At 46.5% G+C, this 23,434-nt stretch overlaps 1 protein-coding gene across 1 annotated transcript in view; it reads left to right on the top strand.

Annotated features, from left to right (window-relative positions):
* The window catches only part of LOC142203388 (chloride anion exchanger-like), a 56,833-nt gene that overhangs the window by 15,347 nt on the left and 18,052 nt on the right, over nucleotides 1-23,434 (top strand). The window contains exons 9-13 of the mRNA XM_075274066.1: nucleotides 15,262-15,409; nucleotides 16,878-16,991; nucleotides 21,516-21,593; nucleotides 22,172-22,267; nucleotides 22,835-22,941. Of these exons, the coding sequence (XP_075130167.1) occupies nucleotides 15,262-15,409; nucleotides 16,878-16,991; nucleotides 21,516-21,593; nucleotides 22,172-22,267; nucleotides 22,835-22,941 (543 nt within the window). The remainder of the gene's footprint in view (nucleotides 1-15,261; nucleotides 15,410-16,877; nucleotides 16,992-21,515; nucleotides 21,594-22,171; nucleotides 22,268-22,834; nucleotides 22,942-23,434) is intronic.

Here is a 23,434-nt window from a genome sequence, read left to right as displayed (position 1 = left end):
TGGATTAATGATCATTTCACCCAAATATATGGATCTGTAGCATTGTTATTGCAATAGTCAGTCTGTTGTTTAATGAAGCTTATAGAATTTTTGAGTGTAGCATAAAATATATAGGAAACATTGAACAATCATATCAGATAAAAAATAGAGATGAGCAAACACTAAAATGTTCGAGGTTCGAAATTCGATTCGAACAGCCGCTCAATGTTCGTGTGTTCGAACGGGTTTCGAACCCCATTATAGTCTATGGGGAACAGATACTCGTTAAGGGGGAAACCCAAATCCGTGTCTGGAGGGTCACCAAGTCCACTATGACACCCCAGGAAATGATGCCAACACCTCTGGAATGACACTGGGACAGCAGGGGAAGCATGTCTGGGGGCATCTAACACACCAAAGACCCTCTATTACCCCAACATCACAGCCTAACAACTACACACTTTACACACTCAATACCACCTCTCTGACAGTAGGAAAACACCTTGAAACATGTGTATTTGGCACTTGCAGTGAGGAGAGCTTGTCACCAGCAGTGAATTTGGCCCTTGTAGTAAGTTGAGGTTGGCACCAACATTTGTTTTGAAAATCAGGGTGGATTGAGCCTCTAACCAGCAGAGTTGGGTCAAATTCATGGTGGAGGGAGCCTCTAAAAACCCCAGTTTGGACCAATTCATGGTGGAGGGAGCCTCTAAAAACCCCAGTTTGGACCAATTCATGGTGGAGGGAGCCTATAAAAACCCTAGTTTGGACCAATTCATGGTGGAGGGAGCCTCTAAAAACCCCAGTTTGGACCAATTCATGGTGGAGGGAGCCTCTAAAAACCCCAGTTTGGACCAATTCATGGCGGAGGGAGCCTCTAAACAGCCCAGTTTGGACCAATTCATGGTGGGGGGAGCCTCTAAAAACCCCAGTTTGGACCAATTCATGGTGGAGGGAGCCTCTAAACAGCCCAGTTTGGGCAAATTCATGGTGGAGGGAGCCTCTAAACAGCCCAGTTTGGGCAAATTCATGGTGGAGGGAGCCTCTAACCAGCCCAGTTTGGACCAATTCATGGTGGAGGGAGCCTCTAAAAACCCCAGTTTGGACCAATTCATGGTGGAGGGAGCCTCTAAACAGCCCAGTTTGGGCAAATTCATGGTGGAGGGAGCCTCTAAAAACCCCAGTTTGGGCAAATTCATGGTGGAGGGAGCCTCTAACCAGCCCAGTTTGGACCAATTCATGGTGGAGGGAGCCTCTAAAAACCCCAGTTTGGACCAATTCATGGTGGAGGGAGCCTCTAAAAACCCCAGTTTGGACCAATTCATGGTGGAGGGAGCCTCTAAACAGCCCAGTTTGGGCAAATTCATGGTGGAGGGAGCCTCTAAACAGCCCAGTTTGGGCAAATTCATGGTGGAGGGAGCCTCTAACCAGCCCAGTTTGGACCAATTCATGGTGGAGGGAGCCTCTAAAAACCCCAGTTTGGACCAATTCATGGTGGAGGGAGCCTCTAAAAACCCCAGTTTGGACCAATTCATGGTGGAGGGAGCCTCTAAACAGCCCAGTTTGGGCAAATTCATGGTGGAGGGAGCCTCTAAACAGCCCAGTTTGGGCAAATTCATGGTGGAGGGAGCCTCTAACCAGCCCAGTTTGGACCAATTCATGGTGGAGGGAGCCTCTAAAAACCCCAGTTTGGACCAATTCATGGTGGAGGGAGCCTCTAAACAGCCCAGTTTGGGCAAATTCATGGTGGAGGGAGCCTCTAAACAGCCCAGTTTGGGCAAATTCATGGTGGAGGGAGCCTCTAACCAGCCCAGTTTGGACCAATTCATGGTGGAGGGAGCCTCTAAAAACCTCAGTTTGGACCAATTCATGGTGGAGGGAGCCTCTAAACAGCCCAGTTTGGGCAAATTCATGGTGGAGGGAGCCTCTAAAAACCCCAGTTTGGACCAATTCATGGTGGAGGGAGCCTCTAAAAACCCCAGTTTGGACCAATTCATGGTGGAGGGAGCCTCTAAACAGCCCAGTTTGGACCAATTCATGGTGGAGGGAGCCTCTAAAAACCCCAGTTTGGACCAATTCATGGTGGAGGGAGCCTCAAAACAGCCCAGTTTGGGCAAATTCATGGTGGAGGGAGCCTCTAAACAGCCCAGTTTGGGCAAATTCATGGTGGAGGGAGCCTCTAACCAGCCCAGTTTGGACCAATTCATGGTGGAGGGAGCCTCTAAAGACCCCAGTTTGGACCAATTCATTGTGGAGGGAGCCTCTAAAAACCCCAGTTTGGACCAATTCATGGTGGAGGGAGCCTCTAAAAACCCCAGTTTGGACCAATTCATGGTGGAGGGAGCCTCTAAACAGCCCAGTTTGGGCAAATTCATGGTGGAGGGAGCCTCTAAACAGCCCAGTTTGGGCAAATTCATGGTGGAGGGAGTCTCTAACCAGCCCAGTTTGGACCAATTCATGGTGGAGGGAGCCTCTAAAAACCCCAGTTTGGACCAATTCATGGTGGAGGGAGCCTCTAAACAGCCCAGTTTGGACCAATTCATGGTGGAGGGAGCCTCTAAACAGCCCAGTTTGGACCAATTCATGGTGGAGGGAGCCTCTAACCAGCAGAGTTGTGGGAAAGCAGGGTGGAGGGAGCCTCTAACCAGCAGAGTTGGTGGAAATCAGGGTGGAGGGAGCCTCTAACCAGCAGAGTTGTGGGAAAGCAGGGTGGAGGGAGCCTCTAACCAGCAGAGTTGTGGGAAAGCAGGGTGGAGGGAGCCTCTAACCAGCAGAGTTGTGGGAAAGCAGGGTGGAGGGAGCCTCTAACCAGCAGAGTTGGTGGAAATCAGGGTGGAGGGAGCCTCTAACCAGCAGAGTTGGGGGAAATCAGGGTGGAGGGAGCCTAGTATTAGCAGAATTGTGCAACGCTTATGGTGGATGAGTATGAGGATGCGGAGGAATTGGAGAGGTTGAGTACAGACATGGAGTTTCATGTTGGGGTGCTTTACACAGGTGGGCACAAAAATGAAGGCTCTATCCAGTGGTGGTTCATTTTTATCAAAGTGAGCCAGTCGGCACTCTCAGCTGACAGACGGGTGCGCTTGTCAGTGATGATGCCACCGGCTGCACTGAACACCCTCTCAGATAGGACGCTGGCGGCAGGACAGGACAGCACCTCCAAGGCATATAGGGCAAGTTCAAGCCACAGGTCCAACTTCGACACCCAATACGTGTAGGGCGCAGAGGGGTCGGAGAGGACAGGGCTGTGGTCGGAAAGGTATTCCCGCAACATGCGCCTATACTTCTCACGCCTGGTGACACTAGGACCCTCCGTGGCGGCACTTTGGCGAGGGGGTGCCATCAAGGTGTCCCAGACCTTAGACAGTGTGCCCCTCGTTTGTGTGGACCGGTGAGAACTTGGTTGCCTACTGGAGGAACTGCCCTCCCTGCCGCCAACGTCACATGCTGGAAACATCTCCATTATATTCTGCACCAATTGCCTGTGGCAAGCATTGATGCGATTGGCCCTCCCCTCTACCGGAATAAAAGACGAGATGTTGTTTTTATACCGGGGGTCAAGAATAGCAAAGATCCAGTACTGGTTGTCCTCCATGATTTTGACAATACGCTTGTCGGTTGTAAAGCACCCCAACATGAACTCAGCCATGTCTGCCACAGTGTTAGTTGGCATGACTCCTCTGGCCCCACCGGAAAGTTCAATCTCCATTTCCTCCTCATCCTCCATGTCTACCCATCCGCGCTGCAACAGTGGGACGATTCGAAGTTGCCCGGAAGCCTCCTGTATCACCATCACATCATCGGACAACTCTTCTTCCTCCTCCTCCTCCTCCTCCATTAAACGCAGTGAAGCGGACAGATGTGTGGACCTACTCTCCAGCTGTGACAGATCGGAAGCTATCCCTAACTCCTCTGTGTGATCTGAGTTATCCCTGATGTCAATCAGGGATTCTCTCAGAACACACAAGAGCGGGATTGTAAGGCTCACCATCGCATCCTCAGAGCTCACCCTCCTTGTGGACTCCTCAAAGACCCGTAGGATGTCACAAAGGTCTCTCATCCATGGCCACTCATGGATGTGAAACTGAGGCAGCTGACTTTGTGGCACCCTAGGGTTTTGTAGCTGGTATTCCATCAAAGGTCTCTGCTGCTCAACCACTCTATTCAACATCTGAAACGTTGAGTTCCAGCGTGTGGGGACGTCGCACAAAAGCCGGTGTTGTGGCACATGCAGGCGTTGCTGGAGAGATTTTAAGCTAGCAGCGGCTACTGTCGACTTGCGAAAGTGGGCGCACATGCGCCGCACTTTCACCAGTAGCTCTGGAACATTGGGGTAGCTCTTTAGGAAACGTTGCACCACTAGGTTGAAGACGTGGGCCAGGCATGGAACATGTTGGAGTCCGGCAATCTCCAGAGCTGCTACCAGGTTCCGGCCGTTATCACAAACGACCATGCCTGGGCCCAGGTGCAGCGGCTCAAACCATATTGCCGTCTCATCGAGGAGGGCATCCCTCACCTCGGAGGCAGTGTGCTGTCTGTCCCCCAAGCTGATCAGCTTCAGCACAGCCTGCTGACGTCTACCAACGCCAGTGCTGCAACGTTTCCAACTCGTAGCTGGGGTCAATCTAACAGCGGAGGAGGAGGCGGTGGCGGAGGAGGAGGCGGTGGCAGAGGAGGAGGCGGTAGAGGAGGAGGAGGAGGGGGGTGTTCTTCTCGTGTCCCTGCCAGGAATGTTAGGCGGGGAGACGAGGTACACCGGGCCAGTTTGGGAAGCAGTCCCAGCCTCAACTACATTCACCCAGTGTGCCGTCAGTGAAATGTAGCGTCCCTGTCCGCATGCACTTGTCCACGCGTCGGTGGTCAAGTGGACCTTTGTGCAAAGCGCGGAACTAAGGGCCCGCCTGATGTTGAGTGACACGTGCTGGTGCAAGGCGGGGACGGCACACCGGGAGAAGTAGTGACGGCTAGGGACGGCATAGCGAGGTGCCGCAGTTGCCATCAGGTCCAGGAAGGCGGGAGTTTCAACAAGCCGGAACGCCAACATCTCCTGGGCCAGCAGTTTAGCGATGTTGGCGTTCAAGGCTTGCGCGTGTGGGTGGTTAGCAGTGTATTTCTGCCGCCGCTCCAATGTCTGAGAGATGGTGGGTTGTTGTAAAGAAGCGCCTGATGGTGCCTTTGATGGTGCAGGAGAAGGAGATAAGACAGGAACAGGGGAGGATGAGGGAGAAGTCAACAAAGTGGCGGAGGCAGATGAAGTGGTGTCCTGGCTCGTCCTCTGGAGTGCATCGCCAGCACAGTCAGCAGTGGCAGTGGCAGAAGCAGAGGCAGTGGCAGAGGCAGTGGCTGTGGCGTGAACGGCAGGTGGCCTTTGTCCTGCCGTTGCTGCCTGCCACTGATTCCAGTGCTTGGATTCCAAATGACGGCGCATTGAAGTGGTGGACAGGTTGCTCTTCTCAGAGCCCCTAATCAATTTCGAGAGGCAAATTGTGCAGACAACACTATATCTGTCCTCGGCGCATTCCTTGAAAAAACTCCACACCTTCGAGAAACGTGCCCTCGAGGTGGGAGTTTTTCGGGGCTGGGTACGAACTGGAACATCTTGGGAGATTCCGGGTGTGGCCTGGCTTCGCCTAAGCTGCTGACCTCTGCCTCTGCCTCTAGCTACCCTTTTTGGTGCTGCACCTGCCTCAACATCCACACTACTTTCCCCGCTTGACATCCCCCCTGTCCAGGTCGGGTCAGTGTCCTCATCATCCACCCCTTCCTCTTCCAACTCCTGTCTCATCTCCTCCTCCCGCACAATGCGCCGGTCAACTGGATGCCCTGACGGCAACTGCGTCACATCATCGTCGATCCACCACCAAATCGAACGGAGATGGAGGAGACTCTAGTGTTTGAGCATCTGGACACAGATGCTCCTCTGTTAGGTTCGTGGAATCGTGACGTGGAGAGGCAGGTTGAGGGACAATGAAAGGAGCGGAGAACAGCTCTGGGGAGCAGGGACAGTTGGGGTTATTGTTCTGTGAAGCTTGGGAATTTTGGGAGGAAGGAGGACAAGACTGTTGGGTAATAGGAGGAGAGGAGGCAGAGTCTGACTGGCTGCTGGACAATGTGCTGTAAGCGTTCTCTGACAGCCATTGCAAGACCTGTTCCTGGTTCTCGGGCCTACTAAGGTTTGTACCCTGCAGTTTAGTTAATGTGGCAAGCAACCCTGGCACTGTGGAGTGGCGCAATGCTTGCTGCCCCACAGGAGTAGGCACGGGACGCCCTGTGGCTTCACTGCTACCTTGCTCCCCAGAACCATTCCCCCGACCTCGCCCACGGCCTCGTCCACGTCCCTTTCCGGGAGCCTTGCGCATTTTGAATTCCCAGTTAGAAATTGGCACTATATACCAGTAGCAAAAATTGTGGGTGCACGTAACCCCAATATATTCTTTGAATTCCCAGTCAGACAATGGCACTATATACCAGTAGCAAGAAATGAGGGTATTTATAACCCCAATATATTCTTTGAATTCCCAGTCAGACAATGGCACTATATACCAGTAGCAAGAAATGAGGGTATTTATAACCCCAATATATTCTTTGAATTCCCAGTCAGACAATGGCACTATATACCAGTAGCAAGAAATGAGGGTATCTGTAACCCCAATATATTCTTTGAATTCCCAGTCAGACAATGGCACTATATACCAGTAGCAAGAAATGAGGGTATTTATAACCCCAATATATTCTTTGAAATCCCAGTCAGACAATGGCACTATATACCAGTAGCAAAAATTGTGGGTGCACGTAACCCCAATATATTCTTTGAATTACCAGTCGGAAACTGGCACTATATGGCAGTAGCAAGAAATGAGGGTATTTATAACCCCAATATATTCTTTGAATTCCCAGTCAGACAATGGCACTATATACCAGTAGCAAGAAATGAGGGTATTTATAACCCCAATATATTCTTTGAATTCCCAGTCAGACAATGGCACTATATACCAGTAGCAAGAAATGAGGGTATTTATAACCCCAATATATTCTTTGAATTCCCAGTCAGACAATGGCACTATATACCAGTAGCAAAAATTGTGGGTGCACGTAACCCCAATATATTCTTTGAATTACCAGTCAGAAACTGGCACTATATGGCAGTAGCAAGAAATGAGGGTATTTATAACCCCAATATATTCTTTGAATTCCCAGTCAGACAATGGCACTATATACCAGTAGCAAGAAATGAGGGTATTTGTAACCCCAATATACACTCACCAGCCACTTTATTAGGTACACCATGCTAGTAACGGGTTGGACCCCCTTTTGCCTTCAGAACTGCCTCAATTCTTCGTGGCATAGATTCAACAAGGTGCTGGAAGCATTCCTCAGAGATTTTGGTCCATATTGACATGATGGCATCATACAGTTGCCGCAGATTTGTCGGCTGCACATCCATGATGCGAATCTCCCGTTCCACCACATCCCAAAGATGCTCTATTGGATTGAGATCTGGTGACTGTGGAGGCCATTGGAGTACAGTGAACTCATTGTCATGTTCAAGAAACCAGTCTGAGATGATTCCAGCTTTATGACATGGCGCATTATCCTGCTGAAAGTAGCCATCAGATGTTGGGTACATTGTGGTCATAAAGGGATGGACATGGTCAGCAACAATACTCAGGTAGGCTTTGGCGTTGCAACGATGCTCAATTGGTACCAAGGGGCCCAAAGAGTGCCAAGAAAATATTCCCCACACCATGACACCACCACCACCACCAGCCTGAACCGTTGATACAAGGCAGGATGGATCCATGCTTTCATGTTGTTGACGCCAAATTCTGACCCTACCATCCGAATGTCGCAGCAGAAATCGAGACTCATCAGACCAGGCAACGTTTTTCCAATCTTCAATTGTCCAATTTCGATGAGCTTGTGCAAATTGTAGCCTCAGTTTCCTGTTCTTAGCTGAAAGGAGTGGCACCCGGTGTGGTCTTCTGCTGCTGTAGCCCATCTGCCTCAAAGTTCGACGTACTGTGCATTCAGAGATGCTCTTCTGGCTACCTTGGTTGTAACGGGTGGCTATTTGAGTCACTGTTGCCTTTCTATCAGCTCGAACCAGTCTGGCCATTCTCCTCTGACCTCTGGCATCAACAACGCATTTCCGCCCACAGAACTGCCGCTCACTGGATGTTTTTTCTTTTTCGGACCATTCTCTGTAAACCCTAGAGATGGTTGTGCGTGAAAATCCCAGTAGATCAGCAGTTTCTGAAATACTCAGACCAGCCCTTCTGGCACCAACAACCATGCCACGTTCAAAGGCACTCAAATCACCTTTCTTCCCCATACTGATGCTCGGTTTGAACTGCAGGAGATTGTCTTGACCATGTCTACATGCCTAAATGCACTGAGTTGCCGCCATGTGATTGGCTGATTAGAAATTAAGTGTTAACGAGCAGTTGGACAGATGTACCTAATAAAGTGGCCGGTGAGTGTATTCTTTGAATTCCCAGTCAGACAATGGCACTATATACCAGTAGCAAGAAATGAGGGTATTTATAACCCCAATATATTCTTTGAATTCCCAGTCAGACAATGGCACTATATACCAATAGCAAAATTGTGGGTGCACGTAACCCCAATATATTCTTTGAATTACCAGTCAGAAACTGGCACTATATGGCAGTAGCAAGAAATGAGGGTATTTATAACCCCAATATATTCTTTGAATTCCCAGTCAGACAATGGCACTATATACCAGTAGCAAGAAATGAGGGTATTTGTAACCCCAATATATTCTTTGAATTCCCAGTCAGACAATGGCACTATATACCAGTAGCAAAAATTGTGGGTGCACGTAACCCCAATATATTCTTTGAATTACCAGTCAGAAACTGGCACTATATGGCAGTAGCAAGAAATGAGGGTATTTGTAACCCCAATATATTCTTTGAATTCCCAGTCAGACAATGGCACTATATACCAGTAGCAAGAAATGAGGGTATTTATAACCCCAATATATTCTTTGAATTCCCAGTCAGACAATGGCACTATATACCAGTAGCAAGAAATGAGGGTATTTATAACCCCAATATAGTCTTTGAATCACCAGTCAGAAACTGGCACTATATGGCAGTAGCAAGAAATGAGGGTATTTGTAACCCCAATATATTCTTTGAATTCCCAGTCAGACAATGGCACTATATACCAGTAGCAAGAAATGAGGGTATTTGTAACCTCAATATATTCTTTGAAATCCCAGTCAGACAATGGCACTATATACCAGTAGCAAAAATTGTGGGTGCACGTAACCCCAATATATTCTTTGAATTACCAGTCAGAAACTGGCACTATATGGCAGTAGCAAGAAATGAGGGTATTTGTAACCCCAATATATTCTTTGAATTCCCAGTCAGACAATGGCACTATATACCAGTAGCAAGAAATGAGGGTATTTATAACCCCAATATATTCTTTGAATTACCAGTCAGAAACTGGCACTATATGGCAGTAGCAAGAAATGAGGGTATTTGTAACCCCAATATATTCTTTGAATTCCCAGTCAGACAATGGCACTATATACCAGTAGCAAGAAATGAGGGTATTTATAACCCCAATATATTCTTTGAATTCCCAGTCAGACAATGGCACTATATACCAGTAGCAAGAAATGAGGGTATTTATAACCCCAATATATTCTTTGAATTACCAGTCAGAAACTGGCACTATATGGCAGTAGCAAGAAATGAGGGTATTTGTAACCCCAATATATTCTTTGAATTCCCAGTCAGACAATGGCACTATATACCAGTAGCAAAAATTGTGGGTGCACGTAACCCCAATATATTCTTTGAATTCCCAGTCAGACAATGGCACTATATACCAGTAGCAAAAATAGTGGGTGTATATAGCCCCAATTCTATTGCTAGGGGACTTGCAGGGTATTTCTGAGGTGAAGGTGGGGGGGCACACCGTTGGAACGGGGATTTGGGGTGTATATATGGGGTATACGGGAATACACTGTCAGTGTGTTCCATTCAGGATCCTGGGAAAGCTGGGTTGCGGCGATTGAGCCCGTCAGTGCCACGTTACACTGACAAGCTTCTCCCTGGAATTGAAGTTATATGTAAGCCCAATATATTCTTTGAATTCCCAGTGAGACAATGGCACTATATGGCAGTAGCAAAAATAGTGGGTGTATATAGCCCCAATTCTATTGCTAGGGGACTTGCAGGGTATTTCTGGGGTGAAGGTGGGGGGGGCACACCGTTGGAACGGGTATCGGGGTATATATCGGGTATACGGGAATACACTGTCAGTGTATTCCATTCAGGATCCGCGGAAAGCTGGGTTGCGGCGATTGAGCCCATCAGTGCCACGTTACACTGACAAGCTTCTCCCTGGAATTTAGCTCTTATAAGAGCTGTTGTGGTTGTCTTCTCCTTCCTATCCTAGCCTGTCCCTGCCTACCCAGAATCTAAGCCTTAGCTAACTGGACGGAAACCTCCGTCCCCGGTGAATTGCAAGCTCAGAATGACGCGAACCTGGGCGTCGCTGTTCTTTTAAATTAGAGGTCACATGTTTTCGGCAGCCAATGGCTTTTGCCTACTTTTTTCAACGTCACCGGTGTTGTAGTTCCTGTCCCACCTACCCTGCGCTGTTATTGGAGCAAAAAAGGCGCCAGGGAAGGTGGGAGGGGAATCGAGTAATGGCGCACTTTACCACGCGGTGTTCGATTCGATTCGAACATGCCGAACAGCCTAATATCCGATCGAACATGAGTTCGATAGAACACTGTTCGCTCATCTCTAATAAAAAAGTATTCTTTATTAATTTTTATTTTTTTAAAAACGGTTATGTCATTACCTATTTTGTTGTGGGGTGGAATTTTTAACAAGGGGGAAAAAAAAGTCTATTTTTACTTTTTTTCTGTAAAATGACTTAGGTGCTGTGGTCAGTATTGGCCGCATCATGTAAAGGGTTAAATGGCATGTATTCTTTCTGATTCATAATGAGGAGGAGATATCATGAAAAAAATTGCCAGTTCCTGCATAGACTGTATTATATTCTGTTGGGTGTGCTGTTTTAGTGGGTTGGCTTTCCATTGTTCGAGTCTACCATGCATAGGTGTGAATCTAGCCTTAGCTACATGTGTCACGTGTTCTCCTGCACACTGGTTAAAGTGAAACTTTCAAGATATATATATATATATATATATATATATATATATATATATATATATATATATATATATATATTTATAGCCATGCTTTAACCAGTGATATCCAAAAGCTTAGGTGGGCTACAGACAGCTCTGGAGTAAGAGTCATTTAAAGTAACTGCCATCTCTGCAGCCTCCCTGGATGTATCCTGCCCAGGATGAACTGTACACCTCATGGTAACATCTCCTGAATGAGACACCTTATCCCTCCTAACTAGAGATGAGCGAACAGTGTTCTATCGAACACATGTTCGATCGGATATCAGGGTGTTCGCCATGTTCGAATCGAATCGAACACCACGTGGTAAAGTGCGCCAAAATTCGATTCCCCTCCCACCTTCCCTGGCGCCTTTTTTGCACCAATAACAGCGCAGGGGAGGTGGGACAGGAACTACGACACCGGGGGCATTGAAAAAAATTGGAAAAAGTCATTGGCTGCCGAAATCAGGTGACCTCCATTTTAGACGAATAGTGGATTTCAAATCCGGGTCATATGAGAATGTGAACTTTGTGACTATGAGACAGGGATAGCTGTACAGGCAGGGATAGCTAGGGATAACCTTTATTTAGGGGGGAATGTTATTAAAAATAACTTTTTGGGGCTCTATCGGGTGTGTAATTGTGATTTTTGTGAGATAAACTTTTTCCCATAGGGATGCATTGGCCAGCGCTGATTGGCCGAATTCCGTACTCTGGCCAATCAGTGCTGGCCAATGCATTCTATTAGCTTGATGAAGCAGAGTGTGCACAAGGGTTCAAGCGCACCCTCGGCTCTGATGTAGCAGAGCCGAGGCTGCACAAGGGTTCAAGCGCACCCTCGGCCCTGATGTAGGAGAGCCGAGGGTGCACTTGAACCCTTGTGCACCCTCAGCTCTGCTACATCAGAGCCGAGGGTGCGCTTGAACCCTTGTGCACACTCTGCTTCATCAAGCTAATAGAATGCATTGGCCAGCGCTGATTGGCCAATGTATTCTATTAGCCTGATGAAGTAGAGCTGAATGTGTGTGCTAAGCACACACATTCAGCTCTACTTCATCGGGCTAATAGAATGCATTGGCCAGCGCTGATTGGCCAGAGTACGGAACTCGACCAATCAGCGCTGGCTCTGCTGGAGGAGGCGGAGTCTAAGATCGCTCCACACCAGTCTCCATTCAGGTCCGACCTTAGACTCCGCCTCCTCCGGCAGAGCCAGCGCTGATTGGCCGAAGGCTGGCCAATGCATTCCTATGCGAATGCAGACTTAGCAGTGCTGAGTCAGTTTTGCTCAACTACACATCTGATGCACACTCGGCACTGCTACATCAGATGTAGCAATCTGATGTAGCAGAGCCGAGGGTGCACTAGAACCCCTGTGCAAACTCAGTTCACGCTAATAGAATGCATTGGCCAGCGCTGATTGGCCAATGCATTCTATTAGCCCGATGAAGTAGAGCTGAATGTGTGTGCTAAGCACACACATTCAGCACTGCTTCATCACGCCAATACAATGCATTAGCCAGTGCTGATTGGCCAGAGTACGGAATTCGGCCAATCAGCGCTGGCTCTGCTGGAGGAGGCGGAGTCTAATGTCGGACCTGAATGGAGACTGGTGTGGAGCGATCTTAGACTCCGCCTCCTCCAGCAGAGCCAGCGCTGATTGGTCGAGTTCCGTACTCTGGCCAATCAGCGCTGGCCAATGCATTCTATTAGCCCGATGAAGTAGAGCTGAATGTGTGTGCTTAGCACACACATTCAGCTCTACTTCATCAGGCTAATAGAATACATTGGCCAATCAGCGCTGGCCAATGCATTCTATTAGCTTGATGAAGCAGAGTGTGCACAAGGGTTCAAGCGCACCCTCGGCTCTGATGTAGCAGAGCTGAGGGTGCACAAGGGTTCAAGTGCACCCTCGGCTCTCCTACATCAGAGCCGAGGGTGCGCTTGAACCCTTGTGCAGCCTCAGCTCTGCTACATCAGAGCCGAGGGTGCGCTTGAACCCTTGTGCACACTCTGCTTCATCAAGCTAATAGAATGCATTGGCCAGCGCTGATTGGCCAGAGTATGGAATTCGGCCAATCAGCGCTGGCTCTGCTGGAGGAGGCGGAGTCTAAGATCGCTCCACACCAGTCTCCATTCAGGTCCGACCTTAGACTCCGCCTCCTCCAGCAGAGCCAGCGCTGATTGGCCGAATTCCGTACTCTGGCCAATCAGCACTGGCTAATGCATTGTATTGGCGTGATGAAGCAGTGCTGAATGAGTGTGCTTAGCACACACATTCAGCTCTACTTCATCGGGCTAATAGAATGCATTGGCCAGCGCTGATTGGCCAGAATACGGAATTCGGCCAATCAGCGCTGGCTCTGCTGGAGGAGGCGGAGTCTAAGATCGCTCCACACCAGTCTCCATTCAGGTCCGACCTTAGACTCCGCCTCCTCCAGCAGAGCCAGCGCTGATTGGCCGAATTCCGTACTCTGGCCAATCAGCACTGGCTAATGCATTGTATTGGCGTGATGAAGCAGTGCTGAATGTGTGTGCTTAGCACACACATTCAGCTCTACTTCATCGGGCTAATAGAATGCATTGGCCAGCGCTGATTGGCCGAATTCCGTACTCTGGCCAATCAGCACTGGCTAATGCATTGTATTGGCGTGATGAAGCAGTGCTGAATGAGTGTGCTTAGCACACACATTCAGCTCTACTTCATCGGGCTAATAGAATGCATTGGCCAATCAGCGCTGGCCAATGCATTCTATTAGCGTGAACTGAGTTTGCACAGGGGTTCTAGTGCACCCTCGGCTCTGCTACATCAGATTGCTACATCTGATGTAGCAGTGCCGAGTGTGCATCAGATGTGTAGTTGAGCAAAACTGACTCAGCACTGCTAAGTCTGCATTCGCATAGGAATGCATTGGCCAGCCTTCGGCCAATCAGCGCTGGCTCTGCCGGAGGAGGCGGAGTCTAAGGTCGGACCTGAATGGAGACTGGTGTGGAGCTATCTTAGACTCCGCCTCCTCCAGCAGAGCCAGCGCTGATTGGTCGAGTTCCGTACTCTGGCCAATCAGCACTGGCCAATGCATTTCTATGGGGAAAAGTTAGCTTGCGAAAATCGCAAACTGACAGGGATTTCCATGAAATAAAGTGACTTTTATGCCCCCAGACATGCTTCCCCTGCTGTCCCAGTGTCATTCCAGGGTGTTGGTATCATTTCCTGGGGTGTCATAGTGGACTTGGTGACCCTCCAGACACGAATTTGGGTTTCCCCCTTAACGAGTTTATGTTCCCCATAGACTATAATGGGGTTCGAAACCCATTCGAACACTCGAACAGTGAGCGGCTGTTCGAATCGAATTTCGAACCTCGAACATTTTAGTGTTCGCTCATCTCTACTCCTAACCTAATATTTATTTAACTTACTTTTTATTTAAACTTTGCTCTCAAAAATGATATTCAGTGCAGAAGTCTGTGAGTGAGAGCGCCAGAAGAGCTTTTGGCATTATACACTCAACTATTTTATTGGACTTAGCAAATCTCTGTACTCCGACTCCATGAACTAACACATAAAGAGACTTCAGCTGGATATGAATTCCTATAAAAATTATGTTCTATAGCTTGGGTTAAAGGTTTTTATGTTTGTCCAATAATTGTTTTCACTAATTGAGGCCGGGGCCCCAAGTGGAGTAAACACCACTGCAAAAACCGAGTAGCAATTTCCAAAACTGTTGCAAATTTGGAAATCACAGCTTGTCAATTATACCTACGGAAACGATAGCGGTTTCCCTATAGGTATAATGGAAGCAGAAAGTCCACAGAGGAAACCTCGGTGAACTTTCCGTGAAAAGCGCTGCAGGAAAAACCACAATGTGTTTCCACCATGGTTTTTTCCGCAGTACTTTTTCAATGCAACCCATTACATGAGGTCTTAGCCTAAGTATTTCTTTGCAATGCGTGGATGGGATTTGCTAGAATCCCATCCACTTTGCAGTGATTATAAAACGCTGTGGTTTTTTGCCACATTCATACAACGTTGGGGCCCTGGCCTAAAACAGGTTTTATTCTAATCCATTTTAAAAAAAGTAAACATATTTTTCTTTACGTAGATATCAGCCTCCTGTCGCACCAAGTATATCTGTTTTTCAAGCATGCATTGCTAACTCTTTCTCCATTGCAATTGTTGGATTTGCTGTGGCCTTTTCAGTGGCAAAGGTCTATTCCATTAAACACAATTACACTATTAATGGGAATCAGGTAAGAAGTGTGTGTGCTTTGTACAAAGCAACTGTGTTTGTTTAACCCGGATTCACACAGGATTTTTTTGGTCAGGATTTTGATGAGAAATCCACGTCAGAAACTATGTGCACACCAAGCTTAGCGAGTGTCAGCTATTATATAGTGATGGCACTTTTCTATAACATAGCTGAGCTCCAAACTTAGGTGTTAACCCCTGAGATGCTGTGGTCAAACACTATATAAGGTGCCTCTTTTTTCCCTATATGAAATTTTATTCTGAAAAATTAGTAATGCATAAAATTATCAACATAACGTAGATATCACTGTAATCATACCAGCCATAGAATAAAGGTACCATGTTACTTATGCTGTATGGTGAATGACAAAAAAATTTAAAAAGCAATGACACATTTCAAAGAATTAATAAAGTTTAGTTAATAAGTTAGTTATAGGCATGCCAAAATGGTGCCACTAAAAAGTACTTCTCTTCCCGCAAAAATAAAGCTACATCAGGAGAAAATAAAAAAAAAAATGGCTTGCACAATGTGAAGACACAAACACCAAAAATCACCAAATCATTAGAACAAAACTGGCTGTGGCAAGAAATACATGTATAATCTTTGCAAGTGTATATCAGGGTACACCCCATAGTTAGAGCTTATGATGGAAAATACATCGATATTGACCCCCTAGAATGTGTATTGGTATATACATTGGTAATGAATTTATGGTAAAAATGGTGATTACACATTACAATGGAGTTCTGAATTTAAATCCATGATAAAGGGGTAATCCAGTAAAATCTAGTTATTTGCTATCTACGGGCAATGGGATAAACTTGTTGTTCAGTGGGCACTGATCCCTGAGACCTCCACTGATCACAAGAACAAGCTTCCTTGTATTTATGTATGAATGGTGTAGCAGCAGGGGTGCAGAGAATGCAGTTGCATCGGGGCCCAGGAGACTGTGGTGGTCCATAAGCACTGGCATCAGTATTGAGATTACAGCTTCCATCTGGCCCATAGGCCAAGGAGAACCACAGATTACCCTAACCACACTAAGGATGATTAAACTCCTTATCACCTGTAACCATCACTATTAAGAATTTGCTGTAGGAATGAGGTAGGGAACCCTGGCGGGGCCCGCAAGACTTTAGTTATGCCACTGAGTGGCAGGTCAAGATCCATACATTTCTATAGGACTACGGAATATAGTTGGCCTGCTCTGTTCCAGTGCTTTGACTTCCACCAATCTACAAACTATCGCAGATGTAGATCCTTTTATAGGATTACTCCTTTACTATTATATAAGGACAGTTACAACTTATTAGAGCAGTAATTTTTTTTTTTGTACAAAGAAAACTGTTTGTTGCCATATGGTGTTTCTGTACAACACAACATTACCATATGTAGCCAGACTCATGCGAAGGTACATTCATGCCCTGTACACAGTATAAGGGAAATAAATCTTTTTTTCTTTTTTTCAGGAATTAATAGCATTTGGGCTAAGTAATATACTGTGTGGATCATTTAAAGGATTTGCTGCAAGCACATCTTTATCAAGGTCCTCTGTTCAAGAAAGCACTGGTGGGAAAACCCAGGTAGTATCATATTAGAAGTTTCTATAATTCTAAAATTCTGAATTGTGAAATATGTTCCAAGTTTTCAGTACAGTCTTCAAAATGTTTTCACTTTGTAAGAATGTGTTCACTTATGCACATGCTAAATTCCCTTGCTGCCTTCACACATGAGGGCCCTTGTGCAGGCAGTAAGGGCTTAGGGACAGCAGTGGGGAGATGAATGTTCTTCCTGGTGGTGTAATGTTAATTATTAGAGATGAGCGAACACTAAAATGTTCGAGGTTCGAAATTCGATTCGAACAGCCGCTCACTGTTCGAGTGTTCGAATGGGTTTCGAACCCCATTATAGTCTATGGGGAACATAAACTCGTTAAGGGGGAAACCCAAATTCGTGTCTGGAGGGTCACCAAGTCCACTATGACACCCCAGGAAATGATACCAACACCCTGGAATGACACTGGGACAGCAGGGGAAGCATGTCTGGGGGCATAAAAGTCACTTTATTTCATGGAAATCCCTGTCAGTTTGCGATTTTCGCAAGCTAACTTTTCCCCATAGAAATGCATTGGCCAGTGCTGATTGGCCAGAGTACGGAACTCGACCAATCAGCGCTGGCTCTGCTGGAGGAGGCGGAGTCTAAGATCGCTCCACACCAGTCTCCATTCAGGTCCGACCTTAGACTCCGCCTCCTCCGGCAGAGCCAGCGCTGATTGGCCGAAGGCTGGCCAATGCATTCCTATGCGAATGCAGACTTAGCAGTGCTGAGTCAGTTTTGCTCAACTACACATCTGATGCACACTCGGCACTGCTACATCAGATGTAGCAATCTGATGTAGCAGAGCCGAGGGTGCACTAGAACCCCTGTGCAAACTCAGTTCACGCTAATAGAATGCATTGGCCAGCGCTGATTGGCCAATGCATTCTATTAGCCCGATGAAGTAGAGCTGAATGTGTGTGCTAAGCACACACATTCAGCACTGCTTCATCAAGCCAATACAATGCATTAGCCAGTGCTGATTGGCCAGAGTACGGAATTCGGCCAATCAGCGCTGGCCAATGCATTCTATTAGCCCGATGAAGTAGAGCTGAATGTGTGTGCTAAGCACACACATTCAGCACTGCTTCATCAAGCCAATACAATGCATTAGCCAGTGCTGATTGGCCAGAGTACGGAATTCGGCCAATCAGCGCTGGCCAATGCATTCTATTAGCCCGATGAAGTAGAGCTGAATGTGTGTGCTAAGCACACACATTCAGCACTGCTTCATCAAGCCAATACAATGCATTAGCCAGTGCTGATTGGCCAGAGTACGGAATTCGGCCAATCAGCGCTGGCTCTGCTGGAGGAGGCGGAGTCTAAGATCGCTCCACACCAGTCTCCATTCAGGTCCGACCTTAGACTCCGCCTCCTCCGGCAGAGCCAGCGCTGATTGGCCGAAGGCTGGCCAATGCATTCCTATGCGAATGCAGACTTAGCAGTGCTGAGTCAGTTTTGCTCAACTACACATCTGATGTACACTCGGCACTGCTACATCAGATGTAGCAATCTGATGTAGCAGAGCCGAGGGTGCACTAGAACCCCTGTGCAAACTCAGTTCACGCTAATAGAATGCATTGGCCAGCGCTGATTGGCCAATGCATTCTATTAGCCCGATGAAGTAGAGCTGAATGTGTGTGCTAAGCACACACATTCAGCACTGCTTCATCAAGCCAATACAATGCATTAGCCAGTGCTGATTGGCCAGAGTACGGAATTCGGCCAATCAGCGCTGGCTCTGCTGGAGGAGGCGGAGTCTAAGGTCGGACCTGAATGGAGACTGGTGTGGAGCGATCTTAGACTCCGCCTCCTCCAGCAGAGCCAGCGCTGATTGGCCGAATTCCGTACTCTGGCCAATCAGCACTGGCTAATGCATTGTATTGGCTTGATGAAGCAGTGCTGAATGTGTGTGCTTAGCACACACATTCAGCTCTACTTCATCGGGCTAATAGAATGCATTGGCCAGCGCTGATTGGCCGAATTCCGTACTCTGGCCAATCAGCACTGGCTAATGCATTGTATTGGCTTGATGAAGCAGTGCTGAATGTGTGTGCTTAGCACACACATTCAGCTCTACTTCATCGGGCTAATAGAATGCATTGGCCAATCAGCGCTGGCCAATGCATTCTATTAGCGTGAACTGAGTTTGCACAGGGGTTCTAGTGCACCCTCGGCTCTGCTACATCAGATTGCTACATCTGATGTAGCAGTGCCGAGTGTACATCAGATGTGTAGTTGAGCAAAACTGACTCAGCACTGCTAAGTCTGCATTCGCATAGGAATGCATTGGCCAGCCTTCGGCCAATCAGCGCTGGCTCTGCCGGAGGAGGCGGAGTCTAAGGTCGGACCTGAATGGAGACTGGTGTGGAGCGATCTTAGACTCCGCCTCCTCCAGCAGAGCCAGCGCTGATTGGCCGAATTCCGTACTCTGGCCAATCAGCACTGGCTAATGCATTGTATTGGCTTGATGAAGCAGTGCTGAATGTGTGTGCTTAGCACACACATTCAGCTCTACTTCATCGGGCTAATAGAATGCATTGGCCAGCGCTGATTGGCCGAATTCCGTACTCTGGCCAATCAGCACTGGCTAATGCATTGTATTGGCTTGATGAAGCAGTGCTGAATGTGTGTGCTTAGCACACACATTCAGCTCTACTTCATCGGGCTAATAGAATGCATTGGCCAGCGCTGATTGGCCGAATTCCGTACTCTGGCCAATCAGCACTGGCTAATGCATTGTATTGGCTTGATGAAGCAGTGCTGAATGTGTGTGCTTAGCACACACATTCAGCTCTACTTCATCGGGCTAATAGAATGCATTGGCCAATCAGCGCTGGCCAATGCATTCTATTAGCGTGAACTGAGTTTGCACAGGGGTTCTAGTGCACCCTCGGCTCTGCTACATCAGATTGCTACATCTGATGTAGCAGTGCCGAGTGTACATCAGATGTGTAGTTGAGCAAAACTGACTCAGCACTGCTAAGTCTGCATTCGCATAGGAATGCATTGGCCAGCCTTCGGCCAATCAGCGCTGGCTCTGCCGGAGGAGGCGGAGTCTAAGGTCGGACCTGAATGGAGACTGGTGTGGAGCGATCTTAGACTCCGCCTCCTCCAGCAGAGCCAGCGCTGATTGGCCGAATTCCGTACTCTGGCCAATCAGCACTGGCTAATGCATTGTATTGGCTTGATGAAGCAGTGCTGAATGTGTGTGCTTAGCACACACATTCAGCTCTACTTCATCGGGCTAATAGAATGCATTGGCCAGCGCTGATTGGCCGAATTCCGTACTCTGGCCAATCAGCACTGGCTAATGCATTGTATTGGCGTGATGAAGCAGTGCTGAATGTGTGTGCTTAGCACACACATTCAGCTCTACTTCATCGGGCTAATAGAATGCATTGGCCAATCAGCGCTGGCCAATGCATTCTATTAGCGTGAACTGAGTTTGCACAGGGGTTCTAGTGCACCCTCGGCTCTGCTACATCAGATTGCTACATCTGATGTAGCAGTGCCGAGTGTGCATCAGATGTGTAGTTGAGCAAAACTGACTCAGCACTGCTAAGTCTGCATTCGCATAGGAATGCATTGGCCAGCCTTCGGCCAATCAGCGCTGGCTCTGCCGGAGGAGGCGGAGTCTAAGGTCGGACCTGAATGGAGACTGGTGTGGAGCGATCTTAGACTCCGCCTCCTCCAGCAGAGCCAGCGCTGATTGGTCGAGTTCCGTACTCTGGCCAATCAGCACTGGCCAATGCATTTCTATGGGGAAAAGTTAGCTTGCGAAAATCGCAAACTGACAGGGATTTCCATGAAATAAAGTGACTTTTATGCCCCCAGACATGCTTCCCCTGCTGTCCCAGTGTCATTCCAGGGTGTTGGTATCATTTCCTGGGGTGTCATAGTGGACTTGGTGACCCTCCAGACACGAATTTGGGTTTCCCCCTTAACGAGTTTATGTTCCCCATAGACTATAATGGGGTTCGAAACCCATTCGAACACTCGAACAGTGAGCGGCTGTTCGAATCGAATTTCGAACCTCGAACATTTTAGTGTTCGCTCATCTCTAGTATTTATTCATAGAGTGTATATGGTATTTGCTAGAAATTGATGGGATCAGATTCTGCTTAAAAATCAAAAAATGGCTGTGTTGAGATGGATTAATCACCTCACAGTAGAAGGTGGCATACTATTTATGACAAACCCCCTCATTCTGTGTTAGGTTATATGACCATGTTAACATTTGTGTGTGTGTGTGTGGGGGGGGGGGGTGTTATTTTTTAAATCTGATCCAGTGATTGTTCTTTCTCCCCTTTGCTGGATCAGTCAGCCAATTCATTTGGGCATGTATATGGGGAGCATATAGCTATTGACCAATGATTGATAATTCAACTCTTTAAAATTAAGGAATCATTACTAGAATTTATAGCCATAAGCAGTAATAAAACATATATTTAATACTTACATGTCATTTTCTATTGTTTTATACATATCCTACTCTTCTTATGTTGTAGGTTGCTGGAATAATATCTGGCCTGCTTGTTCTGATTGTGACATTGGCTATTGGATATCTATTAGAACCACTACCAAAGGTACATGAGACTGCATTGTGGTTTACCTTTAAACAAAATGCAATGATAATGCACACTAGTTATCATTTATGTTGTAATATACATTATTTGGCTGCAATATAACACCATGGTCAAACTTGTGTCATTTAAAGGGGATCTGCGTTTTCTTTTAGTATTTGTATGTGCTGTTTACGTAACTATTCCTATTAACGAAAAAATGTAACTTTCGCACAGGCCACTAAAGCACGCACGATAAGCAAATTGTTCTGTTTTCTGCAGAAAGCCTGTATGTATCTCCCATGACAATACAGGAGAAAATGTATTTGTCTCCAATATGGTGTCTCCAATATGGTTGTCTAGCAGACCGATCTTCAACAATTAATGGCACTAAATATATATACTCGTACATTCCCTTTAACGCACTGATAGTGCCAGAATGTTTAGAGGGGTGATGTATTGAATATCACAAGGCACAAAAATGGAGAAAGTTTTTCACTTCCAATGCTGACAATTGAGACATATAGATTTTCAGTAAGACTGGTTTGTATTTTCTTTCGGTAACTTTCGTCACATTAATGATCATTTTTATGATTTTTCAGTCAGTTTTAGCGGCGATAATCTGTGTGAATTTAAAAGGAATGCTAATGAAGTTCAATGAAATCCCAGTGCTATTTAGAAGAGACAAGTATGACTGTGTAAGCACTTCATTGATGTTTTGTTATATGTAATGAGTTTTTACAGTATTCAAGATATATCGATGAGTATTAGGGCTAGTTCACACTGAGTTAACGCGCTCGCATTCTGGCACGTATGCACGTGTCAGAATGTGAGCGCTCAAAACAGATCACATTAATTTCAATGTGTCGTTACGGGCATATAACGCGCCTAATTTTGCGTGCGTAATTTTGCGTGCGCAAAATTAAGCACGTTATATGCCCGTAACGACCCATTGAAATGAATGTGATCTGTTTTGAGCACGTACATTCTGACACGTGTATACACGTGTTAACTCAGTGTGAACTATCCCTTACAGATTAACTAGTCTATCTTCCATTTTTATGCACTAAGGATAGCAACTCAGTACAATGCATAAAATTGTATATTATATAAAACCATAAAACAAACACCACTATATATATATATATATATATATATATATATATATATATATATATATATATCTTACGTAAACTAGTAAGAATATACCTATTTTTGACTGCTTTATATTGATGCTTAATATACAATCTTATTATTCTTTATAGCTTGTGTGGGTCTTGACATTTATTGCATCTGTAATTCTTGGTCTCGATCTTGGGCTTGCTGTTGGTGTAGGAATTGAACTACTGACTGTCGTGTTCCGCGTTCAGTTGTAAGTAATTGTTATGTGGCAATTTAGATAATTTTGCTCTGGGTAATCCCATCCACACATGGCAGAAAAATATCCTCAGTGGAAAGCTGAAAAACCATTGCCTTTTTTGTAAATTTCTGCTTGTCAATTATACCTACGGAATCGCTGGCATTTCCGCATAGTTATAATAGGGACAGAAAGTCCACAGAGGAAAGTTCTGCAGACTTTTTGTGAAAAGTGCAGTGGAAAAAAACGCATTGCATTTCTGTTGTGTTTTTTCCAGCCGCATTTTTGGCTACATCTCGTTACAAAGGGCCTTAGCCTAAAGGTTTTTTTTTTACTAACTCATAAGAAAAATGGATGTACTACTGTCCCTAGCAAGGTGACCACAAGATTATGCTAAAACCAAAGCACAATACAGGTGGTTACCTTCCAGTCATATACAGTAAGCTGCATGCTCCAACCATAGTTAGCGCATAGTCTCAACAAAAGAAATTTATTGAGTATTTAGGCA

This window comes from Leptodactylus fuscus, chromosome 5 (genome assembly GCF_031893055.1).
Source record: "Leptodactylus fuscus isolate aLepFus1 chromosome 5, aLepFus1.hap2, whole genome shotgun sequence".
Taxonomy (NCBI): Eukaryota; Metazoa; Chordata; class Amphibia; order Anura; family Leptodactylidae; genus Leptodactylus; species Leptodactylus fuscus.
The sequence above is the reverse complement of the archived record's forward strand: the minus strand, read 5'-3'. Positions and strand labels throughout refer to the sequence as shown.